Source organism: Bison bison, unplaced genomic scaffold, assembly GCF_000754665.1.
Source record: "Bison bison bison isolate TAMUID 2011002044 unplaced genomic scaffold, Bison_UMD1.0 scf7180017864453, whole genome shotgun sequence".
NCBI lineage: Eukaryota > Metazoa > Chordata > Mammalia > Artiodactyla > Bovidae > Bison > Bison bison.
In genome coordinates this window covers 689,937-703,645 of record NW_011495015.1, presented here as the reverse complement: position 1 = coordinate 703,645, position 13,709 = coordinate 689,937, and the positions used below count along the sequence as shown (strand labels likewise).

Below are 13,709 nucleotides of genomic sequence, written 5' to 3'. Positions count from 1 at the left end.
CGCCCACCCTGGTGAGAGCGGTGAGCCCCTGGGGAGCCCAGCTACCCCAACACAGCCTGTCTACACCTGCCAGCCTGGCTGGCACCCATACGTAGGGAGTGTCAACCTGCCCATTTGGGCTTTCTGGGAAGCCTGAGAGATAGTTTGTTCTCTGTGAATTAATTGTTCACTTGAGTGTTCACCATGTCCACTGACCCACCTGTGGCAGCAAAACCCCCCCACAGGAAACCCAAACCCCCACAGCCCCCCTTCCCACCTCTAAATGCCCCACTGCAGCTCCATCGCCCTGCCTGGTTGTGGCCTGAGCCCCAGAGCTGGCTCTGCACAGTGGTGGTCAGGGGGATGGGGCAGGGGGCAAGGTTGGTCCTCAGCTGACTTACCAGCCAGACCTTGGCTTCAGTGCCCCAGGTCCTGCTCCACTTTCTCCTCCATCTTAGTGCCAGTCCCTCCATCCCTGATTTATGTGTCTGTCTGTCCCACCTGCTGGACAGCAGCTGCTGGAGGAGCTGGAGGTGCTGCTGCAGCCTGATTGAAGAAGTTAGTAGCTGATCTGAAGTGACATGCAGTGTTTGAGGGTATGTCAATGTCACCATGCTGGTTTCACTTTGTTTTTCAGATTTTGGGGACCAGTAGGACTTTGACATACATCAGAGAACATTCTGTTGTGGATCCAGTGGAAAAGAAAATGGAGCTCTGCTCCACCAATGTAAGCAATAGCCACAGTGGTGCATAATGTCTTCATTTAATTGTTTCCAGCCCACCTTTGGTCTGTGATCTTTTAATAGAAAGGCTGAGTTTGCTTTAGCAGTATCTTGTCTTTTTTTCCAGTGTAAAAACATATTGAAGAACACACATAATGATGTGAACACACCTTTGTAACCACGGGACAGACTCCTGCCTCTCTATTGCCTCCCGCCCCCTCTCAGCTGCTGCCTTGCCCTCAGCAGCACATGTGTCTCTTAGCAGCCACTGAAACAGCCACTTCCTCCTGCCTTCCTCTCTCCTGTCTCACAATCAGGAACCATTGATATTGGCCTGATGCAATTTCAGAGAGAGTGTTGGGGGAATTGCGTGGGCTGGAGCATGGTTATGCTAGCCCCTTACCCTGTGGGTGGGGTCACTGCAGGTGCAAGCTCCCAGTTGACCCCCTGGACCTTAGTCAGCGGCCCCTTCCCTCAGGCCAGACAGCCCTTCCACAGAGGCAGAGTGAGCTGGGCGGGTGTTTGTACATTGGCCATTCCTGACTGTTTATATATTGTTCTCTCTCTACTTAGAAAATTCCACTTCCTCTTTGCAGAAAGCCAAGTTGTCAATAGAGGGGACTAGTTCTGGCTCAGGAGGAAGGGGAGGAGGAAGGTCGAAGGGAAGGCTTTGGGGAGGACAGGTGATCACCAAGTTGCTGTGTGGCTGCGAGTGTTAGTGATCAGCCTTTCTGAGTCTCATGCTTGTCATCTAAAAAAGAACAGACTTCACAGTGTGGTTGAGGATCAAGGAAAGAAAATAAGGTTTATTAAACACAGAGTCTTTCATAAAAACATTGCATATACAGTGGTGACTGCTCATGAGCCAGGCTCAGGTTTGGGTAGGGTGTGGAGGGAGGGTGGTGTCACCAGAACAGTGGCCAGGATCTGTGGGCCTCGGCGTTCCTTCTGCTCTGGCTCCAGTAAGTGCAGGTGTGGAGTTGTGAGTGTGGGCAGTCTGGGAAGAAATGCAAGAGAAGTAGAACCTACAGCCATTGTGTCCTTTTTAAAGATCACACTCACAAACTTGGTGTCAGTGAGTGAGAGGCTGGTGTACACACCCCACCCGGAGGACCCAGGAAAGTAAGTGGACTGAACTCTGGGGCGGGGTGGGGTGGGGGCTCCCCCTTCAGACTGCTCAGCCTCTCACCTCCAGCGCGCTCTCCTGCAGGACCGTGCTTACCCAGGAAGCTGTCATCACCGTGAAGGGAGTCAGCCTCGGCAGCTATCTGGAGAGTTTAATGGCCAACACGATATCGTCCAACGCAAAGAAGGTACCACCTCTCACTGTTGGGGGGGTGGTGGCCAAAGGAGCAGGCATATGCAGTGGGGAGGGCCCCAGGCCTGCGGGGGACAGAGGCCAGCGAGGCAAGCCACGACTTCCAGCAGCAGCTGAGCTACCTGGGCTCTTAAACAAGACAGACCCCACACATCCAGGACAAGTGTGGGCGTGGGCATGCAGGACACTCAACATTTTTAGCAGTTTTGTATTTAACTGGCATTTTGAGTACCTCTGGCAGGATTTGGGAGTGAGCCTTGTGGAGGGACCCTGGGAGGGATGGGTCCCAGGCTGTGTGGGTGCCAGGGCCCAACTCTTTACCCGGGCATGCAGTCCCCTCTCTGCCATCCCCCGCTCTCCCTAGCCCCTTGGTTTCTGTCTGCAACCAATGGCACGGCACCTAAGCCTTCCCTTCCTAGTGCACTCAGGTCAGGGCTTGGCTGAGAGCCGTTTATGCTTGCATTTGTCCAGTCACAATATAGGACCAGTCTGCCGTGTTTCTAGAAAAATCCAGATTTGAGGAAGGTTGAGAGTAGCTTAGCTCAGGGTAGTGTCCCCCGCTTCTGACCCAGAGCAGCATCATCACATCCACACTTCGAGCCCAGAGGACAGAGCTGGCACGACTCATTTTGTTTGTCCATGGTCTAGCTTAGGGCAGGCCTGAGTGTTTGCTGAGAAGAATATTCTACAAGGAAGGCAACTCTCAGCAAGGACAGAGTCCCTTAGCCCTTTATGAGAAAAGTCAGGGGAGACTCAGTGAGGCTAAATCCAGGCCTCTCACTTCCTGTGTTTAGGGGCTGCTGTGCTGGAGGCCTGTGGAGAATCACGGCTTCTCCAGCTGTCGTTACCATCCCACAGCACCCCAGACCAGGTCAGGGGCGCCCGGGGCGGCTAGCCACCTGCTGATAGTAGGGGAGATGGAGGTGGAGAGGCGGGTTACCCCACACCCGAGGTTCAGGAGCGGAGGTTAGGGGCCGCTCATGGAGGGGTCTGAGGGGCCTCAGGAGGTGACAGCAGGGATGGGGTAAGGCTCCGTGGAGCTCTGGCTGGGGCTGGAATTGTGTGTGTCGCCTGCCTTGTTTCTCGGCCTGGTGTCTCCTTTGCGTTCACTTGACCTGCGTAGCTCGCTGTCTGCTCCTCGGTGAGACAGCAGGACGACCTCTGACAGCGCACTGGCTTCTCTCTGTGTTGCTCCAGGGCTGGGCCGCTATTGAGTGGATAATTGAAAATGCGGAACGCGCGCTGAGCTAACGAGGCCTGCAGCAACCCCCCCCCTTCCCGTGCTTAGCGGCGGTAGCTACAGGATTCCTGAACCAGGAGGATGTGGCGCCCACTGGGCTCCCAGCGGCGTGTGCGGCCTGCGTGCTGGGAGGGGTCTGCGGGATGCAGCTCTGTGTGGGGCCCCGCCCTGTAGAGAAAGACCGAACTGGTTTCATCCTCCTCCTGACACACCAGCTCGTTTTATGGCGAGATTTGTGTTCAGGTTTGTCATCTCGTCTCCAAGGGCAGTTTGGCTTTTCCTGCAAGCGGTTCTCAGCACGCAGTCCTGTGTTCTGGGACTGCTGTGTCCTTTGCAGGAGGGTCTCACCAGCAGGTCCAGTGTGGAGGGCTGATCTGAAGGGGATTTTATTGGGAGTAAGACTGGAGTGCCTGCCCACGATCTTGTGCGGATGCCCCAGGCTCAGGTGTCAGCACTGTGGCCAGTAGGCTGCCCTTCCTGCTGCTGCCAGCCGTGTGCCATCACTGGCCCTTCGTTTTTAGTGCTCAAAGTTGTTTCCCAGCATCTCTTTGAGCTTCTCAAATACTCTTTGTTTTCCTCCCCTGAGCGTCTGGGGTTTCAGGGCAGGTTTGACGCTGGCGTGGTCAGCAGTCATCTCTGCTTCATAAGGTCAGAGTTCACTGCTCCCTCTGTTGAGAGAATCCTTACTCTCCTGCCCTGGAACTCCTCCTACTTTTGGCTTTTCAAGCTCTGGCCCTGCTTCCCACCCTCAGTTGGTCTGTCTGCAGCACATATGCACACTTGGTGCTTCAGTCAGCAGACATGAGCCCTGTGGCTTGGGCTTCTTTAAAGAGCTTCCTGCTTTTTGCCTAAGGCACTGATGCATAGGTTTGCCAGAACCTTCACCTTGAACCCAAGGTCATGACCTTCTTCCTTGAATGCACCACAAGCAGCCTACCTGACTGCTGAGCATCCTACTTGGGCGTGTGCATGTGTGTTTGGTATGTGTCTGATGCTGTTGCTTTGAATTGTGGACCCTATCACATTCTCTTGCCTCACAATCTAGAGCTCAACTGCCTCAGTCTTTAATGTTGCCTCACCAAAAAAAGAAACAGAAGAGAAGAAGCGAGTCTGGAGCATGGTCCTGGCTGGACTGGGAGAGGCGGGAGCTCCCGGGTCACAGCCATCATCAGGCTGGTCGGCTGTGACCTCACAGGACAGGAGGCCTGGCCAGTGGCACTGCCCATGGGGCAGACCTGCTGGGAGCAGGGCAGGCTGCCTTGCTGCCCACCGCACGTTGAGCCTACACGCCTGTTCTGCTGCGCCTGAGCCTGGTTTTCTCAGACGGCTGTGGGGCCTCCTCTGTCCTTCCCTCAGTCTCATCTGTCCTCCCCTCAGTGCCAGCTCTCCTGCCGACTCTTGGGGTCTCGCTAAAGAGCTTTCTCTTTGCAGAGGATGCCCCATTCCCTTCCCTTGCCTTTGATCCACAGGCTCACTGCCTGTCTCTTCACACATCTGGCCACCAGCTGTTACCTCAGACATAGCTGACGTGTGTCCCTGTCTTACCCCTTCATGGATCTGCACGTGCTAGAGTCGGGCATCCACCCTGATGGTGACACGGGATAGGTAGGATTGGCCTGGAGAGCCATTTGCTCTGTCCTGCGGCTGCAATGAGACTGCGCACCATCTGGGACCCCCGCCTGGACTGCAGTCTGGGCTGGTGGTTCCAAGCTCTCAGCTGTTCTGCCGACATCAAGGTACCTCCAACTGGGAGTTTTAATTTTCTCAATTTTCAAAAATAAAAAATTTTGTGTTTTAAGTGATAATTCTAGAGAAGCTCTTCTCCATAAAGGAAGGTTGGAACTGTATTCTACCACATTTTTTTAGATACTGCTTTTCCTTTGATATTGATACTTCCAATCCAAAATTAAAATTCATTTTTATTTTTAAGACTTTTATGCACATAGCTTTAAAGGTAAAATAGTTAAAAGATTTATGACAAAAACAATCCCTCTTACCCTTTCCACAGAGCATGCTTCTACCCTTCTGTAGACTCTCTTGGCAGTTTTGGCGTTTACTGTTAGATTCCTAAAATAAATGAGCATACTGTGCTATTTCTTGATTCAACAATTTTAGATTAAATCTGTTGACTTCCTGCTATGATGGTTATTTTCCCTCTCACATCTTCCCATCTCCAGTATAGCTGTGTTGTAACTTATGGTTAATTATTTCTATGATTAAAATATACATAACTACTATTTATTACCAAGTGAAAAGCTATACGTTAATTACATTTTCTTTTAAAAGAAAAAAAACATTTATTTGACCAGGTCTGGTCTTCGTTGTAGCATGAGGGATCTTTAGTTGTGTATATGGATCTAGTTCCCTCACCAGAGATGGAACCTGAGCCCCTGCTTCGGACCGCCAAGGGAGTCTCTATATTTTCTTTATGTAGCTTTTCTCCCCTTGAAGGTAATAACTGTGTTTTCCTTTTCATCTGTTTATTTTTTCAAAGTCCCTGGCTGAATGCCCCCACATTCTTCCCCTGCTCTCTGCAGCACCTCACAGTGTCCTCTCCTACAGCTCAAACCCCATAGGCTGCACACCCCTTTCTCATTTCCCTGGTGCTGTTCTTCCTGGAGGCCCGTCTCACTCTCTGACCAGCAGCCGAATGGCTGTTGGCCTTTCTCCCTTCCTGGAGCCCTGTCTCCTGGCCTTCCTGCCTTCTCTTTCACCATAAAATGGGGAAGGACATGCCACAGTAGCTTCCAGGACTTGGCACATCTGAAAATGTCCCTTCTCTTCCCACTCTTCACTCAAAAGCTGGTTGGACATATAAATGTAGATAAAAATACTTGTTCTCAGAATTTTGAAGGCACAGCTCCATTGTTTTCCACTTCACTTCCTGAGTCTCTGTATATGGCTTTTTTTTTTTTTTTTTTTTCTCTCTGAAAGCTTTTAGGGTCTCTTTGTCCCTGATGTGAAATTTCATACAGCCAAGCCTTGTTGAAGTGATCTTTTAAAAGCGCTCTGTGCTGCACTGCGCATGTTAAATTCCTGGCTGTGGTGCTGTGCTACAATTATGTCACATGTTACTGAAAAAGTGGGTGAAGGGTATGCAGCTTCCAGTAAGTCTACATTAATTTCAAAATTAAAGGTTAAAAAACTTCAAAAATAGTGCCATCATGGAAAATGGCAGAGGTGGGTACTCTGAGAATCAATCCCCACATTGAAACAAACAATAAGCTGGCAAAAAAAAACAAAACAAAACCAAAACAACGGAATCAACTTTTGTAGCACTCTGGATTTTAGTCAAGATACCTAAACTAACCAGTAGGGTGCTAAATGAATTTTAATTAACCCACCCTGCAGATTTTGGACTTGGCAGCCTTCAAAATTAGGGCAGCCAATTCCTTAAAATAAATCCCTGTGTATGTGAAAGAAAACTCTGGAAGAAAATTGTGGCTATTTTGACCAGTGTGAAATGATACCTCATTATAGTTTTGATTTGCATTTCTCTGATAGTGATGTTGGTGTCCTATGGGTTTTTTGGCCATCCGTATCCCTTTTTTGGAGAAATGTCTGTTTAGATCTTATGTCCATTTTTTGATTGGGTTGTTCTGTTTAATACGGAGCTGCATGAGCTGTTTGTGTATTTTGTAGATTAATCCCTTGTGACCCCAGCTTTAGAAGAGTGGAGTCTTAACCACGGGACCACCAGGGAAGTCTGCCATTGGTAATTTGGAAGGGATTGCATTGGGTAATACAGTAATTTTGACAATATTGATTCTTCCAATCAAGAACATGATATATATCTTTCCATCTGTTTGTATCATCTCTGGTTTCTTTTATTAGCATTTTATAATTTTTAGAGTACAGGTCTATTGTCCCCTCAGATATGTTTATTCCTATTTTATTTATCTTGATGAGATGGTAGATGGGATTGTTTCCTTAATTTCTCTTTCTGATCTTTTGCTGTTAATTGCACAGGAATACAAGAGATTTCTGTATGTTAATTTTGTATGCTGCAACTTTACCAAAGTCATCGATAAGCTCTAGCAGTTTTCTGGTAGCATCTTTACGATTTTCTATGTGTAGTATGATGTCATCTGCCAACAGTAACAGTTTTACTTCTTTTCCAATTTGGATTCTTTTTTTCTTCTCTCATTGCCATGGTTAGGACTTCCAACACTATGTTGAATGAAAGTCACGACAGTGGATATCTTTGTCTTATTCCTGATCCTAGAGGGAATGCTCTTAGCTTTTCACCCTTGAGAATGATGTTAGCTGTAGGTTTGTTGTATGTGGTGTTTAATATGTTGTGGTCAGTTTCCTCAGTGACTACTCTCATTACCTTTTGGAAGGAATCAAAACCAAGGCCTAAGCACAGGCCCAGACGATTCTGATCCAGGTGTCATCAGACCACACTTTGGGGGATGTTGGGCCCCCTCTCTTCATGAAATCTGTTTCCAGGAAAGTGTTCTTGACTGACACCAGCTCACAACTTACTATAAATTCCTAGAGTTTTATATCACTTTGGACCATTTTTCTAAACTATTCACATACATATTTTTCTGATTAGAAGCAGAGATGGGATGTTTACTTTGCATGCACAGCCCTGGGTGCTCACTGAGTATGTGGTAACTTGAGGACTGGGTTCAGAATCATAGCCCTCAGTGGGGAAGGCAGGTGGACAGAAAGCAGGGTTATGAGCACAGGGCTGGACCTCACATGTGATGCTGGGCTAGTGGTTTGACCTTGGGCACATGTCTACCTGGCTATATTGCCATCTCTCAGGTAGACAACAAGTGTATGCACAGCACCTGCTTCAGAGCTGAGTATCAGGATTGTGGCTGAGAGTGCTTTACATAGCACCTGGTGTGGAAAAGTGCTTGAAACCAAGCAGGACCTTGTGGGGCTTTCCTGGTGACAGACCCCACCATCCTGTGCTCCCCACCTCTCGTTGGTAGAAAAACATTGGCCTCCTAGCCCTTGCCCAATTTCCAAAGAGCAAATTTAATCAGAGAAGTGGAAAAATGGAGAAGCAAGTGCAACAGTCAAGCAAGTCAAAGCAATGATAGTTTAGCCATTAAACAAAGTCAGGGACCTTTAGTTCCTCCCTAAGGGCTATAGGTAATATTCTGAGCCCTGTCCTGAGATGGTTTGCTGATAGTAACCCCATCAAGTGGAGGAGTTAGCTGCATGCTGACAGTCAGCAGGCAGACCCCTCGAGTGGTTGGAACCAGATGGGTAATGATGTAGATTTACCACCCTGTTACTGCACCCACCAGTCAGGACAAACGTCCACAAGTGATCAGGCACCCCTAAACCTCTCCCTCGAGGACCTTGCCTTTAAAAACGCTTCCCTGGGGGCTTCTCTGGTGGTCCAGTGGCTAAGACTTCATGTTCCCAATGCAGGGGGCCTGGGTTCAATCCCTGGTCAGGAAGCTAGATCCCACATGCTGTGACTGAAGATCCTGCATCCCACAACTAAGACTGGCACAAATAAAGAAATATTTTAAAATATATATTAAAAAAATAAACATGCTTACCTGAAAGCTGTCAGAGAGTTTGGCTGTTTGGTCACAAGCTGCCCGTTCTCTGTGCTAACTCCGTGTTGGTATCCTGCAGTAAATGCTGCACTTTCCTTCACAGCCTGGAGTTGGCAGGGTGGTTTTGCTGTGTGTCAGGCGAGTGAAATCAGTAACATGCTCAACTACTGGGAGCTAGTATTGGCTACTAAAACCCAGCAAAACATTTAAAAACATATTATCTAATATAAAGCTTATCTTCATATCTTCCCTTATTTTCTTTTCTTGGCCAAACTGTTTTAATATGACAAATTTGAAGTCATTTGGGATGTTTTATTTCAGCCCAGTTGGCACATACATTTTAATCAAAATGTTATGATTAGTAAGCATTAACTATCATCCTTTGAAAGGGGCATTAGTAAAAAGGTCCTGAGTATGAGCTCAGTGCTGATGAACACACAATTTGCGTTCACACAGCAGTTCAATTATAGGTCTCCAGGGTCTCTGATATCTGCCCACCAATGTGTTAATGGAAAAAGCCGGTCTGGAGGCTGGGCTGTGCATGGTGGCTCCGCCAGGGATCTGGAGTGGACGGGAGCCTGGAGAGGAGCATGTGGTGAGTGGCATTTACAAGAGTGGGGTTTCTGCGGGCTCCAGGGAACCAGCAGCTGCAGAAGCTGCTGCCTCAGGCCTCCCAATTCTAATCAGCCACCTTTGGGCTGCAGTGACTTCTGACTTTGGGTTTTACTCCTGCCTTAAAGGAAGAATATGGCTGTGCGTGGCACTTACGTGGTAAAGAGCACTGACTACACACTATGTCAGTTGTTTGGAAGACATGTTAATGGTTCTGTCTTTGTATTGACTTATTTCCATATTGAACCTGCTCAATTCATCCATTCACTCCAGAAACATTTTTGAGCACCTGTTGCATGCAAGATAGTTTTCCAAATCTAGAGATGTAGCAGTGAAGAAATCTGACAAAGATCCGTGTCTTCGTGAAACAATGTAGTAGATGCTATGTGCGGTGGAGGAAGAACAGCAGCAAGTACTGCAGACATGGGAGTCCAGAAGCTACCAGAAGCAGCTGTGCCAGGGGATGGGGCACATTCTGTGCAGCCATGTGAGGCAGAAGCAGGAGGTGAACAGTGGCATGAATGCCATGAGGGCTCCAATCCACTACTGCACCTGCTCACTGATGGAGTTTCGCAGGGAAAGAGCATCTGCCTGGCCCTGGATGTTTTTAATCAGGGCTGAGAGGGCCAAAGAAATAAGCTTCTGGGCTGGGGATCCCTTACCACAATGGGAGGTGTGTAGACTGGGGACCCCTACTTCCGCCGTGGCTGTAGTAACCTTTTTTTTTTTTATTAAGCTGAACAGCAAGATTTGTCTGTACATTTGTTTCCATTTAATGCAGTTAAACTGTGTGTTACATGTACCCACTCCCCACCCTACCCAGCCACTCGCTTCCCTTCACATCTGCAGTGGGACACGTCACACAGCAGGGCACATGTCACACTGCAGGACGAGACCTACCAAAATAGACCATGCCTTTGCATCCAGCAGGTTGGGAATGAACCACAGTAATTGGATGGTGCTGGCACAAAACAGCAGGTGAAAAGGGGGTTGTTTGTTTTTTGCTTGTTGTTAATGTGTGTCAATGCATCTGTCTTTTTAAATTTGGGGAGATGAACTCAGATTTTTTTTTATAGCAAACAGTAAAACTGAACCTCTCTTTGCCATATAATCAGGTTTGTCAATACAGAGAAGTACTGTTTAATGACACTTGGCTTCAGTGAAAGGGTGAATGTGAATTGCAGAGATTCCTCCCACTTTCTGTTCCATGACTCAGGCTCTCAGTGACTCACTGCTCAGTGTCTGCAGCCTGGATACTCTGACCCATCATGTTTCTCCTGGTTAAAGTGACCCGGAGACCACCACATCCGGCACCCTCAGTGCTGAAGTCAGGAAGCACTGCGCAACTTTCCCAACGTCTGAGGACTGAGGGTTGTACCACTGCTAAGCTGGAGCAACTGAGTCAGAGCCAGTTCACATGCTTGAGACCAGGCTCTGCTTCACTAATTATGGTTGTTTTTTCTCCCAGTTATCAAGGTGGAAGCCCTTAGGTCCTACAGAGCTCTTTCTGCCAGTGGCTACCATTGTGCAGCAGAGTGAGCCCCAGTTTCTACCATGAAGCTGTGTCCACCACCGGATGCACCGTGAGGAATGCCTTAGGCTGCTGCAGGGAGCCACACAGAAGTGGGGATGTCTAGCCATTAAGTTCACGGTGCTCAGTTCAAGTTCACAGTCTTATCGGTCTGACTCCTGAGATGACCTTGTGGTAGGATGACCCAAGTCATCTTCCCTTTCTTACGGACAGCTGAAATGTTCTCAGGCATCTTCTGCTTTTGGGGTGTCAAAGATCAAAGTTTCTTCCCTTTAAACGAGAAGCTACTCTGTTTTCTGTTTCACGTTCGGCTCTGCTGTAGGAGCTACACGGTTAAGGAGGTCTGTCCACCTTTGCAGAATCGTGCTGCTCCTCCTTCCTTCTCTGTGATTGCCCACAGCTTTTACACCACATTTGCTGAGGAATTTGATATTCAGGTAAGCTTTCCAGAAATCCTCTCTTTGGCATTCCCACTCTTCCAAAACCAGCAAAATTTGGGTGTGACCTTTTCTGCTGTGTCACCGCAGGGGAAGGAACAGAGGAGGTAGGCCAGGGACTGACTGACAGTTCCTGCAATGACAGGACACCAAAGCCAAGAACATGCAGAAGGGCGCCTTCCAGTGAGGCTGCCCCTCTGTGCTGACTGCTCCCTAGGGGAGGAAGTGCCCTCCTTCCTTCAGTTTATAGATGCATCAGAGCCACTCTTGAGAGCATCCCAGAACAGGAACCAGCGTCGGGCCACCAGGTGAGTGGAACATCCAGGTGATCCCTCAGCTTCTAAGCCCCAGGGACGCAAGTGACCTCCTTGATGACCCAGCTCTCAGGAGCCTGCTTCATGAGTACTGTGTCCTGTCAGTGCTGGAGCCCTTTCACGTCCTCTGCTTCATATTGCACATGTTAAGAGGCTCAGGTTGTGCCACTGGCATCAAAACCCCACAGCAAAAACAGCTGGAGAATGTTCCACATAGTGACATCTATTCTAAAATACATCAATATACACACCATGCACATTTTAGTGGGACAGCACTGTGAATTCAATCTGCCAGGTAACTGCACCTGAGCATTTAACTAGTGTAAGCAGAGTTTTATATTAAGTAGGTTCTTAGCTCTTGATTTTTTTTTTTTTTGGATGAGCCAAAGGAGATGTTTCTAGATGTGGGCCTGAGGTCAACATGAGGGGAAAAGGTGCGCTCTGATGGCTGTGTGTATGTATGTGTGCACACCCTGCAGAGAGCAGAACTGGAGTCCTGACACATTAGTGTGTAGTCCAGCCCTTACCCACAACAATTCTCCTTATGGAGTTCTAATGATTTGCAACTCTACAGCTTCTCCTCACCAGGGGCCAGAAAGGAGAAAGAAAGGCGCAGTTGAATAAGGGAGGCCCAGAGCTTCCCTTCCTGGTCCCGATGTCTCCAGAACCTAGGAGCAGCAAGGCAAGGGCTGTGCCCTGGACTCAGTCAGCGAGCATGTGGATTACGAGCTGAGGTCTTGTCACACACCTGTCACAGGAACCTACTGCAAGAAGAGCTTAAAATACATCTGGCAAATAAGTAATGGATTAATATTACACTCAGTATCACCTAAGGTTTAAGGCATGTAAAACACCAAGGATGCTCTCTAATTAACATAAAGACAGAACCTTCCTAAATTCATTCTGGGTTTAAACTCAAGCCTTTAAGAGCTACAACAAGAAATTTTGTTTCATGGGACATTATAAGAACACATAGCATAAGGAATTCTATTTAGGAAAAAAAAAATGCTTTCTAAATATTGTACAACTATGGAGACAATTTGTAGATTTTAGTTTCCTACCCTGCAAGGTGACAAAGGAAGCAGGCTGCTTGATGACACAGCAGTTACAGTGGGAGCTCATTTTCATTTATGTTCTCAGTGTGGTCCTTGCAGGTTGTATTTCTCAAGCTGATCGTAAACTGCTGATGTCACATAAATGTATCTTGTGTTTCCAAACTAGGTGGTTTCAAACAGCTAGTCACCAAAAGATAGCACGATTTTATAATAGGAACTCCACACGTAACGTATGATGGAAAGTCATTTATTTTCTCCTCAATTTTAAAAGACTTTAATGGAAAATGTTTGGTAGCGTCATGTTACGCTGAATGCCAGCAGTGCCTGGACTTTATACACGCACGAAGCCAGGTCAACGTGTACACATTTCTCCATGGCCCTACAACAGTTCTGCACGTACAAAATTGTCTGCTGTTTTGCTCTAGCAAATAGCAATATAATTTAAAACTTTCCTATGTGACACCTAAAATCCAGTCTGACATTTATTAATACAGTTAGAAAAATAAGAGTCTTAAAAAATTCATGGCATGAGTTCATGGTGCTGACCATGATGTGAGTTTATGAGATCATGGGATCTCATCAAATGTAAGATCATTTTAAAAACTCCTACATGACAACTTTCTGGTTTAATTTGAAAGGCTTAAGACTTGAAATCTAGTGAGACTATTAAGTTGATGTACTTAACTTCTACTTGTGTTGGGAGAGTTAATTCTCATTGTCCACTGAATGAATGCCCTCCAAATACCAATAAATATATTACAGTATTTACAAGCTTTGCTATCTTTCCTGACACTGACAGAAAGTTAAAACTGTGAGAAGTGAATTGAAAGTGTTCTCAGCCTGGAGGGAGAGGGTGAGAATGACAGTCAGTGCGCAGACACACATCAGATTCCACCCGAGGCCAGCCAGCCAGCGAAGCTGTTGTCAGACCAGAAGTAAGTGCCAGAAGCAGCACAAAGAGCAGCCTGGG

General features: G+C 47.6%; 1 protein-coding gene across 11 annotated transcripts in view; it reads left to right on the top strand.

The window, feature by feature from the left end:
- SLMO1 (slowmo homolog 1 (Drosophila)) overlaps positions 1 to 13,709 on the top strand; it is a 73,246-nt gene that overhangs the window by 36,297 nt on the left and 23,240 nt on the right. For 3 of the 11 annotated variants that reach the window (XM_010859049.1, XM_010859050.1, XM_010859048.1), the window contains 3 exons: positions 617 to 706; positions 1,753 to 1,823; positions 1,912 to 8,677. In XM_010859049.1, the coding sequence (XP_010857351.1) occupies positions 617 to 706; positions 1,753 to 1,823; positions 1,912 to 2,383 (633 nt within the window). In that variant the 3' untranslated portion in view covers positions 2,384 to 8,677. Of the gene's footprint in view, positions 1 to 616; positions 707 to 1,752; positions 1,824 to 1,911; positions 8,678 to 10,870; positions 13,014 to 13,709 lie in introns of those variants that run through there. The other 8 variants (XM_010859053.1, XM_010859055.1, XM_010859054.1 and 5 more) reach the window with 8 other exon arrangements.